General features: G+C 51.1%; 8 protein-coding genes across 8 annotated transcripts in view, besides 1 other annotated feature; 4 read left to right on the forward strand and 4 right to left on the reverse strand.

Annotated features, from left to right (window-relative positions):
- Positions 1-1,692: 1,692 nt before the first annotated feature.
- Positions 1,693-3,165, forward strand: hapX (bZIP transcription factor HapX; the record flags this gene model as incomplete). Its single annotated transcript, XM_001266142.1, has 1 exon — positions 1,693-3,165. The coding sequence occupies one exon, from the start codon at positions 1,693-1,695 to the stop codon at positions 3,163-3,165; it is 1,473 nt and encodes a 490-aa protein (XP_001266143.1).
- Positions 3,166-4,159: 994 nt separating this feature from the next.
- NFIA_038210 (mitofusin complex protein UGO1) lies at positions 4,160-5,734 on the reverse strand (the record flags this gene model as incomplete). The annotated part of the gene is made up of 2 exons (XM_001266143.1): positions 4,160-5,272; positions 5,351-5,734. 2 exons carry the CDS (start codon positions 5,732-5,734, stop codon positions 4,160-4,162), a joined length of 1,497 nt encoding a protein of 498 aa, XP_001266144.1.
- A 322-nt stretch (positions 5,735-6,056) lies between these two features.
- Positions 6,057-6,801, forward strand: NFIA_038220 (ferredoxin family 2Fe-2S iron-sulfur cluster binding protein; the record flags this gene model as incomplete). The annotated part of the gene is made up of 3 exons (XM_001266144.1): positions 6,057-6,310; positions 6,379-6,485; positions 6,557-6,801. The coding sequence occupies 3 exons, from the start codon at positions 6,057-6,059 to the stop codon at positions 6,799-6,801; spliced, it is 606 nt and encodes a 201-aa protein (XP_001266145.1).
- A 295-nt stretch (positions 6,802-7,096) lies between these two features.
- On the reverse strand, positions 7,097-7,999 carry NFIA_038230 (rRNA processing protein RRP15; the record flags this gene model as incomplete). The annotated part of the gene is made up of 1 exon (XM_001266145.1): positions 7,097-7,999. One exon carries the CDS (start codon positions 7,997-7,999, stop codon positions 7,097-7,099), a length of 903 nt encoding a protein of 300 aa, XP_001266146.1.
- Positions 8,000-8,317: 318 nt separating this feature from the next.
- On the forward strand, positions 8,318-9,949 carry NFIA_038240 (RNA-binding signal recognition particle subunit SRP54; the record flags this gene model as incomplete). The annotated part of the gene is made up of 2 exons (XM_001266146.1): positions 8,318-8,395; positions 8,459-9,949. 2 exons carry the CDS (start codon positions 8,318-8,320, stop codon positions 9,947-9,949), a joined length of 1,569 nt encoding a protein of 522 aa, XP_001266147.1.
- A 376-nt stretch (positions 9,950-10,325) lies between these two features.
- NFIA_038250 (alkaline phosphatase family protein) lies at positions 10,326-12,419 on the reverse strand (the record flags this gene model as incomplete). Its single annotated transcript, XM_001266147.1, has 3 exons — positions 10,326-12,097; positions 12,153-12,285; positions 12,342-12,419. The coding sequence occupies 3 exons, from the start codon at positions 12,417-12,419 to the stop codon at positions 10,326-10,328; spliced, it is 1,983 nt and encodes a 660-aa protein (XP_001266148.1).
- A 313-nt stretch (positions 12,420-12,732) lies between these two features.
- Positions 12,733-13,692, reverse strand: NFIA_038260 (putative class III chitinase; the record flags this gene model as incomplete). Its single annotated transcript, XM_001266148.1, has 1 exon — positions 12,733-13,692. The coding sequence occupies one exon, from the start codon at positions 13,690-13,692 to the stop codon at positions 12,733-12,735; it is 960 nt and encodes a 319-aa protein (XP_001266149.1).
- A 454-nt stretch (positions 13,693-14,146) lies between these two features.
- Positions 14,147-15,634: a mobile genetic element.
- Positions 15,635-15,772: 138 nt separating this feature from the next.
- Positions 15,773-15,808, forward strand: part of NFIA_038270 (uncharacterized protein) — a gene marked incomplete at both ends in the record, with an annotated part of 275 nt that continues 239 nt past the window's right edge. The window contains one exon of the mRNA XM_001266149.1: positions 15,773-15,808. This exon is cut by the window's right edge and continues 142 nt beyond it. Within this exon, the coding sequence (XP_001266150.1) occupies positions 15,773-15,808 (36 nt within the window).

Genomic DNA, 15,808 nt, shown 5'->3' on the forward strand with positions numbered 1-15,808 from the left:
TGTCCTCGGGGTTAATTGTTCGATGCTATGGGATGGCGTTGTGTCAGTTATCGAGTGACGATTATTGTCTACCTATTTGAAGCAGACTTTCCGTCAGATTATCTAAACCGGTAATACTGGATAAAGTAATGTCTATGAATCGCTCTACTAAATGCATGTATCTACAGACAATGCACCTATGATAGACAGTAGCAACAGCAGTAATCCGGGTTTCGCCATTTCGTTTCCGCTGATCGGCATTCCAGGGCTGATAACCACGGAATGAGAACCACAGCGAGGAAATGACTAGGAGACCGACTGAAAACTCTTTCCTTCATACTAGATATGGAAACGGTCACAGAATTACTCAACCCAATGGTCAGCAATATGTTGGGCAAATAAGCGAATATAGCCGAATGAACCAAAACAAGTAAGGTGTGATCAGATAAGATCAGATGATGAATGATCATCAGTAGCCGGGTCAAATCATATGTCATCGACTCATCGGCCGTCGGAGTTTGCTCATTATTCGCTCACCCAGCAGAGGTCATTGTGGATGCCGTGACAAAGTTCTTATCAGATGGAGTTGTGATTGGTAGTTTTGAATTTTCGTTTCTATGGTAGTTGCTGTGCGCGTCTGAAGCCTTAATGATTGCAAGGGGGTATTCCGGAGTCGAGCAAGTTGAATCGAGATAAGGATTGTGTTGCTGCAGAGTATACAGAGTAGCAGTTGACTTGGTTTATTTAACCAATTAAGTTCGTTACTGCCTCTTTACTGGATGCAGACAATTGATAAATTATTTAGCACTGGGAGGGGTATCACCACCACCTACCAACGGCCGAAAGTTCTGCCTGGATATGGTTAGTCCCAGAATGGAATACCGTTCCATAAGAGTCAACACGGTTCCCAACTGTGGGGAATCTGATAAAAGTTTGTCATGGACTCGAAGAAAGTGAGAACGAAGCAGCCTTTGAATGGGAGGATTCTATATTGCTTCAAGGTAAGGCAGCCTCAGGTATTAATATATATATCCTCCGTAATGTCACATTGTAGTCCAATTTCAAGGAACAATATCAACGCAATGAGTATCTCTTGAGTACTCCGTACAAGGCATTCTAACCCCGCTGCAGTAGAGTGATATTCATAAATGCAGAGCACCCTCTATGGACCAAGTGGACTCATGGTGGATCGTCACATACCCTAAGTAACCTATCCACGGAGTACTTACCGTCTATATGCACCGCCGAAATCGGGAAGACACGCACGATAATCTAATCTGATCCGATTCTCTTTTATTCGCCGTCTTTTCCTCTTTAGTTCTCCCTGACTCTTCTATCTCTTCTCTCCTCGGCTTTTGCTCGCTCTCTTCTAATCTCCTGTAACTCGATTTTTCCTCTTTTATTTTCCCCATCAGTTAACTGAAAATACTTTCATATATTCTGTCTGCTGAGAAATAACTACAGCACCCAGCAACTGAGAGTCTCTTGACTTGATTGAGCTCATCGGCTCCCTTCCCTCTCCAACTCTGATGCGCGCACTTCCGCTCTCCCGCCCGAACCTCCCCAAGTGACACCACCAAAAGTTAGTCTCTTCCTTTCCCTGCTCCGTCCACCCACCATTCTCCTCCACCTTGTTCATTTTCCATAAATAATTCCACTAATGTCCATCCAGATCGCTTTCCTGAGATATAGGGAGTCTCATCATCCGTAATAATGTCTACACCCTCAATAGCTCCCACTCCTGCTCCACTGGTGCCCGCATTGGCTGCCAAGCCAGCCATCTCACCTTCGCCTGGTCCGGGCACACCCGGGTCAATTACCTCCAAGGAATGGGTAATCCCACCACGACCAAAACCAGGCAGGAAACCGGCCACAGATACGCCTCCTACAAAGCGCAAGGCCCAGAATAGAGCCGCCCAGCGCGCCTTCAGAGAACGGCGAGCTGCTCGCGTTAATGAGCTCGAGGAGCAAATCAAGAAAATCGAAGATGAGCACGAAATCCACATTGCGGCGTTCAAGGAACAGATCACCAATCTCTCTCGCGAGGTGGAGCAGTGTCGTTCCGAGATGACCTGGTGGCGCGATCGATGCCATGCGTTAGAGAAGGAGGTATCGGTGGAAAGAAGCGCCAAGGAAGCTATCGTGAAGGAGTTCCGATCGTCTCTTTCGGACAGGAATGCTGCAAGCTCCGACAAAGGGCTTCTTCCTCTTGCCACATCCACTCAAAACCGTTCCTCCGAACGGCCAGACAATGGTGATGCGTCCAACAATGACAGTGGGGAGGGTCGAGAGGAGGTACCGTTAGGCTGCAATGATTGCTCCACATCGCATTGCCAGTGCATTGAGGATGCTTTCACTATGCCGGGAGTTGTGGCTCAGGAACAGTCCAGAAGTCTCGATACTACCAAGCCTGGTCGTTCCGAGCCTCAGATCAAGCCAGACCCGGAAGAGATGGAAATTGATTTCACTTCCCGATTTGCCGCCATTCAACAGCAGGATCATTCGCCGACGTCCGTTTCGTCCCCTGCTGTTGATCCCTGTGGGTTCTGTTCAGATGGCACGCCGTGTATTTGCGCGGAGATGGCCGCTCAGGAGGAACAGCGTCCGCGAAGGAACTCGTTTGAGAATAACCGACTTGCCCCTATCCAAAATCTGTCCCAGTTCACACCACCCCCTTCTGACGGCGACGTCCGCTCGGAAGTCACGCTGCCACCCATCAGCCAGGCTACAAATCCCTGCGCAAACGGGCCAGGCACATGCGCTCAGTGTCTCGCGGATCCCCGGAGGACCCTTTTCTGCAAGACTCTGGCCGCCTCCCGATCCCCTAGTGCTGCCCCGTCGGGATGCTGCGGAGGCAAAGGCGCTGATGGCGGGTGCTGCCAGTCGCGTAACACCAATGTCTCGCGAGGCAGGTCTGGTTCCAATAACAATTCGACGTCGGGATCTTCGGCCGCACCATCCTTGACTTTATCTTGTGCCGACGCCTACACGACCCTCTCACGACATCCTAAGTTCTCCCGGGCCACCGACGAGCTATCAGCATGGCTACCCAAGCTTCATACCTTGCCTAAACCTCGAGACTTTCCCTTAAACGATCGTGGGGTACCAAGGGCCGCTATGGAAGTTGAGGCTGCGAGTGTGATGGGCGTGTTGCGATACTTTGACCGACGGTTTGCCGACAAATAGTTCATCGCATCTCTGCTTGTAGAATCACTCTCGTTCTTTACTTTCTCTTCACTTTTTGATGATACCCAAACTGACTCGTGACATGTCTGAGTTTGTATTATACACCTGCCCCCCGCAACCCCCTTTTTACTTTCTTACCTCCTTGAACTGGCGTCCGCTATCTTACAAGAGCTTTTCTTTATTTTGTTTATACTCCCTCGTTCCACTGCAAGAGGGCCAGTGACCATGACTCTTGGGTCATATGGCTACAGCCCATACCCTCATTGATATTGGATGGGACAGGTCGGGGGTTACCAAAAAAGAGACAACCAGAAAGAATGCGGTCTGGTCGAAGTATCGCGATGGGGTATCAAAAACGATTCGATGGACATGTATGTGACTGATGATTTAGACGGCGAAACGAATGGCGTTCTGGGCTGCTTTACTATTGAAGTTACAATTTGTGGAACACCTTCCGCTACAAAGTCAATCTATAAAAACAATGGTTAGACAGGATTGTGTATATCTTGACCGAAATGAATAGAAGAAAGAGTGATTCCATTTCCGCTCGATGTTCTGTGTCTTGACCTGTTGTCCATGATGAACGAGTCAACTTTTCAACAGCTGCTCGGACCATTCATGTTGCTTGACACCAGATAACCTCCGTCGAATGATGTACCGGTACAGACATGAATATAAGAGCACGGAGATGGAGCTTCGACACTTCGCCTCCTCGGAAAATGGGTATTATCTACATACAACATACATACGTACATGGATCAACCGGAATCGCTAACGGGCGCAACGCCATCCACTCCTGCCCTGGCTCCGAACGCAGAATGACTAGTACATGGCAAGAAAGATCGCAAAAGAGAGGAGTGAGTGTGGAGGAAATCCTCCAAACGTGGAGTAGAGAATGGTTTCGATAGGTGGGACAAAGGGTAAAAGAAGCGGGAGTTAGTCAAGGAATTGAGCAGGTCGCATTATATCCCTAAGCTTCAAGACGCAAGGGTGATCAGAAACGACCACCACTAACCATCACTTCCTCATCCCCTCCGCCTCCGATGGAGCCTAACAGGCCCGCGCCCCAAATACCGGCAATACCCCACATACCGATTCTCCAGCCCCGATAGAGGCCGCCGATGCCCTGTCCCTGGCGTTTCCGGGAAGAGATGGGCTTCCCGAGAACCCGCTCAGCATCGGAAGAGGGCGCGCTGACACCCTCTTCATAGACTATGCCCCACATCGTTCCTACAATGCCGCGGTAGGTCTGAGGAACGGGAACGATGGTCTCAACCGCAGATGTCTCCTCAGCGGCAGCGGACGTGTCCGAACGAGAGGTGGCGGCATACTTCTGCCGGATACTGGGCGATGTGTACGTGGCAATCTGCGCACGACGCAAGACAGTCTCCAATGGAAATCGAACAGCAAGCTCTAGGCCGGACCCCAGGAAAGCAAGAAGGTTCCACATGGAGGGATTCAGAACTGGGTCGATCGATAGGTAGGTCTTGAAAAACAGCGGTGTAGTAGTTGTGATGAAATTAGGTAGACTCGAGTGCAGGATGGTGATAGGGATCAGGTGGGAAGGGATCATGCAGTTGGGGGTGGGGAGCTGTCGAATCGCTCGGAGGAGCGAACGCGGCCCATGAGTCGCTGGGGTGAGGATGAGGAAGGTGCGAGCGGTGTCAATCGGGGACAACAGCATGGCAGACAGTGACGAAGAAATAAAGGACAGCACCAATGTCGCAAAAGGTGATGTCGACGTCAGAATATCGGCTGTCATGGATGACGCAATATCCTCTTCTGGTAATCCCACAATGGCAGACAAGAGACTGCGTATAAAGGTGTTCAACGTCGGAAGGAGTAGAGAGTAGATGAAAGTCGCGTTGGTCGCTTTCCATGGCGAAGTTGGGCCACTGGTGGTCCACAGTTGTGATAGGACCTCCATCAACGACGAGGGGTTCTTGATTGTTAGGCTATACTTGGACGAGGACGGCGGAGTTGGTATATAGCCGCTGCGGTCTGTGATATGGCGTCGAGACTTTCGGCTCCGTGCAGCTGTTGGCGATGTGGCCATGGGAGCTGCAGAGGTAAAGTAACTGCTCTCGTCATCTGAAGTTTGGGAGTCCTGTCGTCGTCAAAGATGCATGTCAATAACCGATTCCCACACGCGCCTGGAGAATATTCCAAATACGGCAGTTCATACTTCATCACTTTCATCGAAGGAGTCCATCCGACCTGACCTCCTGCGTTCATCCGCAGGCCGTTGCCCATCTTGCGAGTCCGCCACCACATACGCCTGTAGGATGGTTTTGGCGACATCAAATGGCTGGGCAGTCAGCACGCTTGTGTAGCGCCAAATCGCCGCATCCATTGCCTCTCGAATCCATTCCGACAGCGAGGGAGAGCTCTCCAGGTACTCTGAATAGTCCAGATCCGGTAGCAGGTCGCGAGCGGAGCTTCCGAAGACCTGTGCGGAAGACGGAGCCGCGGTATGTGAAGATGATGAGGCGTTGGAAGCTTCAAGGCCAAACGACGGAGGGACATAGTAGGGGCGTAGAGGATTGGGCCCTTCACGGGAGGAGTTCATTATGGCGGATTTATATCAATCGGTAGATATAGACTGTAATATTAAGGATGTGAGATAAATGGTGGGTAGTTCCTTTTGCCCAGAGCCGGGAGATGATTTTAGATGGGCTACGAAAAGTGACGCCGATGGATTTCTCAAGCTGCGCTTTATGTCCGAATTTCCCGCCTTTCGGGATTTTCTTTTCTTACATCCATCGACCATATAGATATCTTCGTCATTCCTGGTCAGATCCAGAGCTGTCTTACTCCCTCTAAAGGGGATATATTCCTTTGATCGTTTAGTAGCCTGTATATTTGTTTTTTGCCTGCGATTATCCATCCTCATGTCGTTCTGGAGGGAGGCTTGTCAGCAACTGCGTCATGCAGTCCCAAAAACTGCGAAGGGTGATCGCATGTGGCTGCCATATTCCAGGAGATTCATCAGCAGTTCTACACAAAGGATGCGAGTTCAGTCGTATGGCAGGAGAATTGCGCAGATTGGGGGTGGTCAGAGGACATTCAACTCCCCGCGGCGAAACTTTTCGATAACTGCGGGAGTGCAGCACGGCCATATTACACCCCCCAAACCTGGCGAGGAGTGAGTCCATTTCAGGAGGAAGAGTTGGCCATCGGATGTCTCGTTCGTCGCTAATTTATGTCATGCAGGCTTCATGTGTCATTCATTGATAAAGACGGACAGAAGCACGACTTCGAGGTAGCTGAGGGAGACAACCTGCTGGACATTGCGCAGGCCAACGATTTGGAAATGGAAGGTTCGTATTTACTCCTGGCTGTGTACGCGACTGTCCGCCTGCTTTTTGCTCATCTTAATTCTTCCTTATAGGTGCATGCGGAGGGTCTTGCGCTTGCTCGACCTGCCATGTCATTGTTGAGGACCCGGAGGTGTTCGACAAGATGGAGGAGCCGTCCGATGATGAAAACGATATGCTGGACTTGGCGTTTGGATTGACGGAGACATCACGTCTGGGATGTCAGGTGGTGATGAACAAGGATCTCGACGGACTTGTTGTCCGACTACCTTCCATGACACGGAATCTGCAGGCCAGCGACTTTGCGCAGAAGAAATAACTTGGTGGAGAGGACCGGAACAAAGGCGATCTGTACAGTATCAGGAAATTTCCCCTTCTATGAATGAGGTTATATGAGCAGATTACTGGATGCATTTGGACGACAATGATCACATCACTGGGTATCTACAAGGACAGTCTGGCCTATTGACTCGTGGGAAGTCAAATAACTGTATAACAGGTGTATAACTTTTATTCACAATGCAATAAACATCATCCAAACCCCTAACGCCCTGTAAATGCCTTGTTGTCCTGCTCATACAGAAACCGGTTCATCCTGAATAAGAGCGCTTCCTTTAAGCCTCCTCGATGTTCAGTGGTTTTCCCTTCTTTCCGCTGATCAACTCAAGGAAACCTTGTTTGCTGACTTCGTTGACGGTCTTCTCTCGTTCACCCATGCCAATGGTACCCTTCTTCCGCTCTTCCCTGGCAGCCTCTTCTCCACGGACCTGGGCTGCGCGAACAGCATTGAACAATTTCACAACACCACGCTGCGCAATCTTCCGAAGACGCTTTTCCTCCTCTGCAACAACACCAGTAAGACCGCGCTCGACGCCCATGACATCGCGCACGCGGCCACGGTCCAGCTCCTCCTTCTTTTCTGCGCGGAGCTTCGCCCGCGCCTGCTTGTCCAGTTTCTCGTCCGCAAGTTCGGTAGTAGTTTGCGCTGCTGATTTACTGCGCGACAGGACTGGATCGGCTCGAGCTGATGTAGGCAGTTTGGTCGAAAGAATCTTGGAAATAGATGTTGAGAATGCAGTAGGGTCGTTTCGTTTAGCGACTGGCCTGCTGCGTCCGTTTGTCGATGTGGGCAATGAGGTATCCGAGTCTCCATACTCGTCATCCTCCATATCAGAGGAACCTGGCGAGTCCGATCCATCGTTGTCGTCCGCGTCGCTCTCATTATCGCTAGCAGCAGAGCTGTCGTCGCTGTCTTCTGCTTTCCTCTTCTTTTGAGCGCCTAGCGTCCTTGTCTCGCTTGATGCTGGCTTCTGTGGCTTCTGTTCTACTGGCTTCTCTTCTTCCTCCGCATCGGAATCAGCCAGATTAACTGCTTGGAAATCGGTGGGCTGTTCATCTTCCGCTTCGTCGGAACTGCTGTGGTAGTCGAGCTGCTTTCTGAACTTCTTCTTGGGCCGACCAGCCTTATTCTTCAGACTGTCCAAGACCTTGCGCTTCTTCGCCATTGGGGGAGCCATCGTATCTGCTTTCAAATGCGTTGGCGAATCAATCCTGAATTTGGCTGTAGCTTGTCTCTGCAGTGACATTAGACAGTAACTTTTTTTCGCATTTTCTCTTTTGGCGGGCGGGAGAGGAAATCCCGAGCTCCGATTGGCCAGCGCGGCACTCCAGACTCTCCGCATCGCTTCTGCTGTCCTTTTGCTTGTTGCATCTCGTGGACGGCAGAGCAATACCATCCTCTGCACTGACACTCCGTTTCTCTACGGACCTTTGTGGATTCAATTTGGGACACTTGTTTTCTTCTATCAGTCATTCTAATATAGAGAGTATCCGCCATGGTCCTTCAGGATCTCGGGCGGCGAATTAACGCCGCCGTCAATGATCTGACACGCTCTAGCAATTTGGATGAGAAGGTGAGTCGCTCTATCTTCCCTTTTGTCTTGGGAAGTCTTTGAACCGATGCTGACAGTTGCTAGGCCTTTGATGATATGTTAAAAGAGATCTGTGCCGCATTGCTATCTGCAGACGTCAACGTTCGCCTCGTCCAGACCCTCCGGAAATCCATCAAATCCAGCGTGAGCTTCTCCTCGTTGCCACCTGCCGTCAACAAGAAGCGCTTGATTCAAAAGGCCGTTTTCGATGAATTGGTAGCGCTGGTCGATCCGCATGCAGAGCCATTTCGCCCGAAGAAAGGACGATCCAATGTGATCATGTTTGTGGGGTTGCAGGGTGCGGGAAAGACGACAACGTGTACTAAGCTGGCCCGACATTATCAGATGCGCGGGTTCAAAACAGCGCTTGTCTGTGCGGATACTTTCCGTGCGGGTGCCTTTGACCAGTTGAAGCAGAATGCCACCAAGGCCAAGATCCCGTATTATGGTAGTCTGACACAGACGGACCCCGCTGTGGTGGCAGCCGAGGGTGTCGCCAAGTTCAAGAAGGAACGCTTCGAGGTTATCATCGTGGATACCAGTGGTCGACACAAGCAGGAAGAGGAGCTTTTCACCGAAATGACACAGATCCAGAACGCCGTTACTCCCGACCAGACGATCCTTGTCCTCGATAGTACCATCGGTCAGGCGGCCGAGGCTCAGTCAGCAGCCTTTAAGGCTACTGCTGACTTTGGTGCCATTATTATCACGAAGACGGACGGCCATGCTGCCGGTGGTGGTGCCATTTCTGCTGTTGCTGCGACCCACACGCCGATCATCTTCCTAGGTACCGGAGAGCACTTGATGGATCTGGAACGCTTCGAGCCCAAGGCTTTCGTTCAGAAGCTGCTTGGAATGGGCGATATGGCCGGTCTCGTGGAGCATGTGCAGGCGGTGACCAAGGACTCGGCCGCCGCCAAGGAGACCTACAAGCATATCGCGGAGGGTATCTATACGCTGCGAGATTTCCGTGAGAATATCACCTCGATCATGAAGATGGGTCCCCTTTCGAAACTCTCCGGCATGATTCCCGGACTGTCCAATCTGACCGCTGGCTTGGACGACGAAGATGGGTCGCTCAAACTTCGCCGCATGGTTTACATCTTCGACAGCATGACCGCCGCCGAGCTGGACAGCGATGGCAAGATATTTGTAGAACAACCAAGCCGCATGGTCCGCATCGCTTGTGGCAGTGGCACGACCGTTCGCGAAGTTGAGGATCTCCTCTCTCAGCACCGCATGATGGCCGGCATGGCCAAGCGGGTCGGCGGGCAGAAGAAACAAATGCAGCGCGCGCAAAATATGCTCAAGGGCGGCAACAAGGAGCAGCAGCTGGCGGCCATGCAGAAGCGGATGGCGGCCATGGGTGGTGCCGGTGCGGGCGGTCTTCCGGGAATGGGCGACATGGCAAAGATGATGCAGATGCTGCAGGGTCAAGGCGGCGGTGGTATGCCGGGACTCGGGGGAATGGACCTGCAGAGCATGATGAGCCAAATGAGTGGTTTGATGGGCGGAGGACGCGGACGAGGACGGTGATGTTTTGCCAGTTTTTCTTCTTCGTTTCCGAGAGTCACGGCTGTCTACGTTCATGCATCCTTCTTTTCTATGTTCACTGGGTGATACCTTGACACCTATCCGGTGCCTTGGGCGGTTGATCTGTAGCTCGGATCAGTCTAGCATTTGTACGGCGTTGGGTGTGCCTTTCTCTTTCAATCATTCGGGATTACCTCAACATATAAATATACATATTTGACATTTGACGTTGTATATCTCAGAGGAAGAGGTGAAACGCGCGTGAGATCAAATGATTAAATTTTCCAAACTCCAATACAAAGCAACCATTACCGTCCCCCAATATCCAGAAGTAAATAAGTCCTATAGCAAGCCCACTTGTCCACACACGGCAACGATATCAATCCAATCTCTCCGCTCTCTCGGTCTTATCCAGCAACTCATAGAATTCGTCCAAGGCCCGGTGTGCAAACTGGCGGGCCGCCTCCTCAAACCGACCCACCATGGTCTGGATTGCAGCATGCCACCCTTCCGCTTCCCGATTGTCGACCAAAACCTTGCCAGGAGGCAGTCGCGGATGCTTCGAGGACGACGCTTGCATCAGGGAATCGTACTCGGGCAAGGGAACGCTGAGTTTGTATTTCCACACAACCTGGTCCTCCACGTAGAGGGTATATGTCAGGACAGAGCTCGGGACCGTCACCGGCGTACCAGACGCGGTGTCGATCTGCTCGTCTTGGACGCTGATGTCCACATGGCCGTACTTGACGTTGCCGTCGGGGACGTACTTGACCGCCACATCCTCGGTGTCGGTCTGCCGGTATGTGCGGATGGGAAGATAGAACATGTTCAGCGGGCCGACGCTGAACTCGTGGACGCCTTCTCCCGCCGTGTGCGCGAGGAGATCCTCGCCGGTGTAATCCAGCGTCGGGTCAGGGAAGCGGGTGGCCCCGAACTCGTGGCGGTCGCCGCTGAGAAGGACAACGCGGACGCCGAGCTCGCGCTCGGCACGCCACATGGCTTCGAAGACGGTGCGGCGCTCGTGCAGGAACCCGCCCCAGGTGTCGGTGGTGCCGACGTGCCAGTTCTTGGTGAAGGGGACGCTGGAGGCGACGATCTTCCAGCGGACTTCCGCGGGTTCGGGGCGGGCGAGGTACGCGAGGAGGGATTGAAGCTGGGCGGATCCCAGCATAGTAGAGTTGACTTGCGCGGGCTCGGAACGATAGGTGCGCGTGTCGAGCATGAAGAAGGAGGCCGGGCCGTGGATAAACGAGAAGTACGTGGTGTTCTCAGGTTTGGCGAATGCCATCGGTGGGATGGGAGGATTCACGCTGACATGGTAATGGATATATGGGTCAGCGGCGGCTGGATAGGGCGCGGTGGTGTTTCCTTTGGACCAGTCATTGGCAATCTCGTGGTCATCGAGCGTATGAATCCAGGGGAGGCCAATGGCGTCGTTTTTGGACCATGATGGCGACGAATACACCCTGCGATACTCGCTACGGTAATGAGACACGGACGACCCAAACCGCTGTGGCACATCGACGTAGATGAAGTCGCCGAGGAACATCATGAACGCGGGACGGAGCAGGTCAGGCAGTTTGCCCAGTGTCTCGGTCATCGTCTCAATGCCGGGAATGCGGAGCGAGTGCGAGAGCGGGTTGTACGGGAAGTTCTGTTTCATACAGCTCGACGTCACGAAGGCCAGTCTGTTGGCCGATTCCGTGCCTGGCAGAGGAGCTGCTACGAAGGTGCCTGTTTCCTTGTTGGAAAGGGAATAGCGGTAGCTGGAGGCCGGCTTCAGGCCCTGGATGGTCACGGACGTCGTGTAATCGGTCGAGTCATCCAGTGAATAGATAATACCCTCTTCGACCCATTTCGACGGGTCATCTTCCAAGATCTCTTGATAGTAGACTACAAGGGGAAGTTGCGCGGAGTCAGGCTCTCGTACCAGCAGATTGGCCGTGGTAGGGGAGACATAACCGATGCGTGAAAAGGTGAGACTCTGGCCTGAGTGGAATACCACACCTCGTAGCATAAAGTCAAGAGTCAGGAGCGTAAGCACAATGTTCACCAAGGCTGTCAGGCGCGTCGCTAGGGGCGACCGAGTACAGGGCAAACCGGTCAACAGCGTCGTAAGCGGCTGAGCTTTAGATGTGCGCTCAATCTTTCCTGAAAACCAATATCAGCACCGCGGACAAAATACGAAGAAATGGGTCATAATTACTCGAGTCTCGGGCATTTTTTCCACTATTGCGCGGAGCAGCACTCTCGACGTCCTGATAGATTAAGGACCGCAGTGACGCGAGATACACTGCCAATGATGTGAAGATAATAGGCGGGAAATGATGACCAGGGACCTAAGTAATGGCTTAATGAACCACCTCAAAAAATCCAGGTACAACAGGAAACCTACCCATCGTAGGAATACAAAGGTCGCCAACCTGAGGATCGCGGAACTCGTTGCGGCGGCAATCCGCGGGAGAGACACCATGTCTGCAAAAGTCAAGTCGAGGATGAGCTACCGAGAGGGAAAATTCATCTCAAGTCAGATCAAGTAGTCTGTTATAAAAAGGATAACGGTGCAAACCGGGATGAAACAGTTACGAAGGAGCGCGTGCATCGGACATTGAACGACAGCGGCGAATGGGTTGTTGGCGGTATGACGACATTCGCTGCAATTGACTTGTATATTTCACTCTCCATCGCCATCCCCAAGTCATCCTCCCCCCCAGATAAGTCTTTAGTTGCTACAAATTGGCTAATAATGTGTGCACATATCCAATGCTCTATGTTTCATTATTATTCTACTGTTGATGCATCATGTCTCGAAGAACATTCATCAAACTGTTGGCCATGGGTCCCCCGGTGAGCATCTGCCGAGCAGCAGCTAGCACATCCTTCATGTGCATACTAAGCGACATCTCTGCTGCCCATTGCCATGGGCTCTGTTGCTCACCAGGCATGGAATTGAAGTATTCCCAGCCCATGACACCTCCAAAGTTCGGAAATTGTTCGACCAACACTGCGAGAACGGGCCCGATCTTTTCTCGCGGGACGTAGCCTTGCGACCCGTTTCCTGGGTTCGTCAGCAGCCCGTAGACAACGCGTTGTGGTGACCATCCTTGCGCCACAATGGCCGCATACATCCGAGGGTCCTCGGCCAGACCCCAGCCGTTGTAGAACTGCGCATTGTACCAGCTGATCTTGGATCCTCGTTGCTGCTCGAGCTGCCGATAATCGAACCCAGAAAGGTTACCAATTCCCAGGAGGGCCGCCGCGACAGGCGCCAGGGTGATGATAAAGTCATCGCCCAAGTCCAGCTTCAATCGGTCGATTAACCGAATGATGCCGGACAGAGACATTTCCTCTTCTACATCCAGATCCAGCCCGTCCAGCTGATGCCGCCGAACCATCGCCAGAAGAGGTTGGTAGTACCGCTCGAACTTCTCCTGGTCGCCATCCAGACACCTATAGGACCCCTGCGCTGCCCCGCCGAGCATTCCCATCACCTTGACACCGCTCCGTTTCAGCACAGGCACCTCCGCCCACAGTGGGTTATACATCTCATGGTCAGGCGGATCATCGTTGAGGGTGATATGGCCCGGGTCCTCGTTCAGATGAAAAGCTGCGATGATGACGTGGGTAATGCCGGTGTTGTTCGTCACTAAAGGCAGCACGGAGACATAGTCGCCTTGGTTCGGACACAGGGTCTGATGGTAACAAATGACGCGATGGTGCTCGGGTCGTCCGGGCACTGGAGGCATGATTTATATTGATTTAGATCTCGGACGGAGAGATGCGTCGATGCAAGCAGTCCTGAGTAACGTTGTGTAAGGATCGCTGCGGGGATGAGAGATTAGGAGATGGGACAGATCATCTGTTGCCCCGCTGACAATAGCGACTGGGGTATCCGTTCAAATGTGGACACCATCACTGGTGATAATCTGCGATTGAAACATGTGTGGATCACATCGGAATTGAGGGCGTCTACAGCGGGAAGATCACCAGATAAAGACCAGATCGAATGAAAGATGGCCAGTCTGTTGATACCTTGTAGACTCCAACTTTCGGCTCCAAAAAATGTTACGTAATCGGACACCAAGTGAGCTACCACCTCAACCCCTGAATCTTACTGTTCTTACAACACACCAAATCATCATTAAGTTCAGTTCTTCATCAAATATGGCCTCAAAACAAGCAGATTCAACTATTAAATTAGAAGATTGCATATCCCTTGCAGTTAAAGCATTCAAAAATGGCCAGTTTAAGAGCATATGAGCTGCAGCTGCTGCATATGATGTTCTATGCTCTACCCTTACCCATTGAATTAGTGGTCGCAAAGCATGGGCTGATATACTAGCAAACTGCCTGAAGCTTAGCAGGCTAGAAGAAACTTCACTAAAGAAGTGGATTCTAGATATGGATGAGCGTGGCCTACCACTAACACATGCTATAGTACGCAAAATGGCAAATCTGCTACTGCATGAGCGAGAGGGGGAAGCAGTCAGTGAGAGATGGATTACTAGATTCATTAAATGGCATGATGATATTATATCAAAATATACTCGCAAATATGACTACCAGCGCGCCAAATGTGAGGATCCAGAGGTTATGAGTCAGTGGTTCAGTCTGGTTCAGAATACCATAGTAAAATATGGTATAACTGAGCAGGATATCTATAATTTTGATGAAACTGGCTTCCAGATGGGTGTGGCCCATACAGCAAAGGTTATTACTGCATCCTGTCATCGAACAAGCCGCGTACGAGCTATACAACCAGGGAATCGCGAATGGGTCACTGTTATTGAATGCATCAACGCCTCTGGATGGCCCCTCCCCCCTATGATCATCTTCTCCGGCAAGGTCCATCAATCTCAATGGTATCAAGATATCGACCCTGATTGGCTGATTGGTCTAAGCAATAATGGATGGACCAATAATGAGCTTGGAGTATTCTGGTTAGAAAAGGTCTTTCAAAAGCATACTGCAGCGCGTACACAAGGGAGATATCGGCTTTTGATTCTTGATGGCCATGCTAGCCATGAATCTGCAGAGTTTGATCTTTTCTGCAAGGACCATCAAATCATCCCTCTTTATATGCCTTCTCATTCATCTGGTAAACTGCAACCTCTTGATGTTGGCTGCTTTGCACCCCTAAAGGAAGCATATGGTGCAGAGGTGATGAGAAGCATCCAACATGGTATTCATCATATTGATAAGGAAAACTTTCTTGATCTTTACAAAGAGTCACGAAAGGCCTTATCATCTAAGAATATCCGCAGTGGGTTTGAAGCTTCTGGTTTAGTGCCTTTAAATCCACAAAGGGTGCTAGATAAGCTTACCATTAAGAATATCACCCCTCCAACTACTGCGCATGGACCTGGACCTACGGAGGGGGAATGGATTACAAAGACCCCTTATACTGCTGCTGAGGTGCAAAAGCAGATGCAGCATATAAAGCAACTTATCCAACGCAACTCTGAAAGCCCTCCAAATGAAGCACTTCGTCAGCTAGCAAAAGCGGCTGAATCTACCATGCATGAAGTCATTCTATTACGACACCAGATGGCAGAGCTTCGCGCAGTAAATGAAAAGCAAAAGCGAAAGCGCGCAGCCCCTAGATCTTTTATTACTACTGGAGGGGTCCTGACAGGGGCTGAAGGCCAGCAACTTGCTCAAGAAGCTATACAGATGATGGAGCCTATCCCTAAGAAAAAGCGTGCACCACCACAATGCAGTAACTGCCATCAAATTGGGCATATTAGAACTAGCTGCCGTAGTAGATAATTTGATTCTTTTATATATAGAGATGGCTTCATTTTGATTGCGTAGTAGTAATATCTCATGGCTTTCGACCGCGGCCGAAATCATATTTGGGTG

Source organism: Aspergillus fischeri, genomic scaffold (genome assembly GCF_000149645.3).
Source record: "Aspergillus fischeri NRRL 181 1099437636247 genomic scaffold, whole genome shotgun sequence".
NCBI lineage: Eukaryota > Fungi > Ascomycota > Eurotiomycetes > Eurotiales > Aspergillaceae > Aspergillus > Aspergillus fischeri.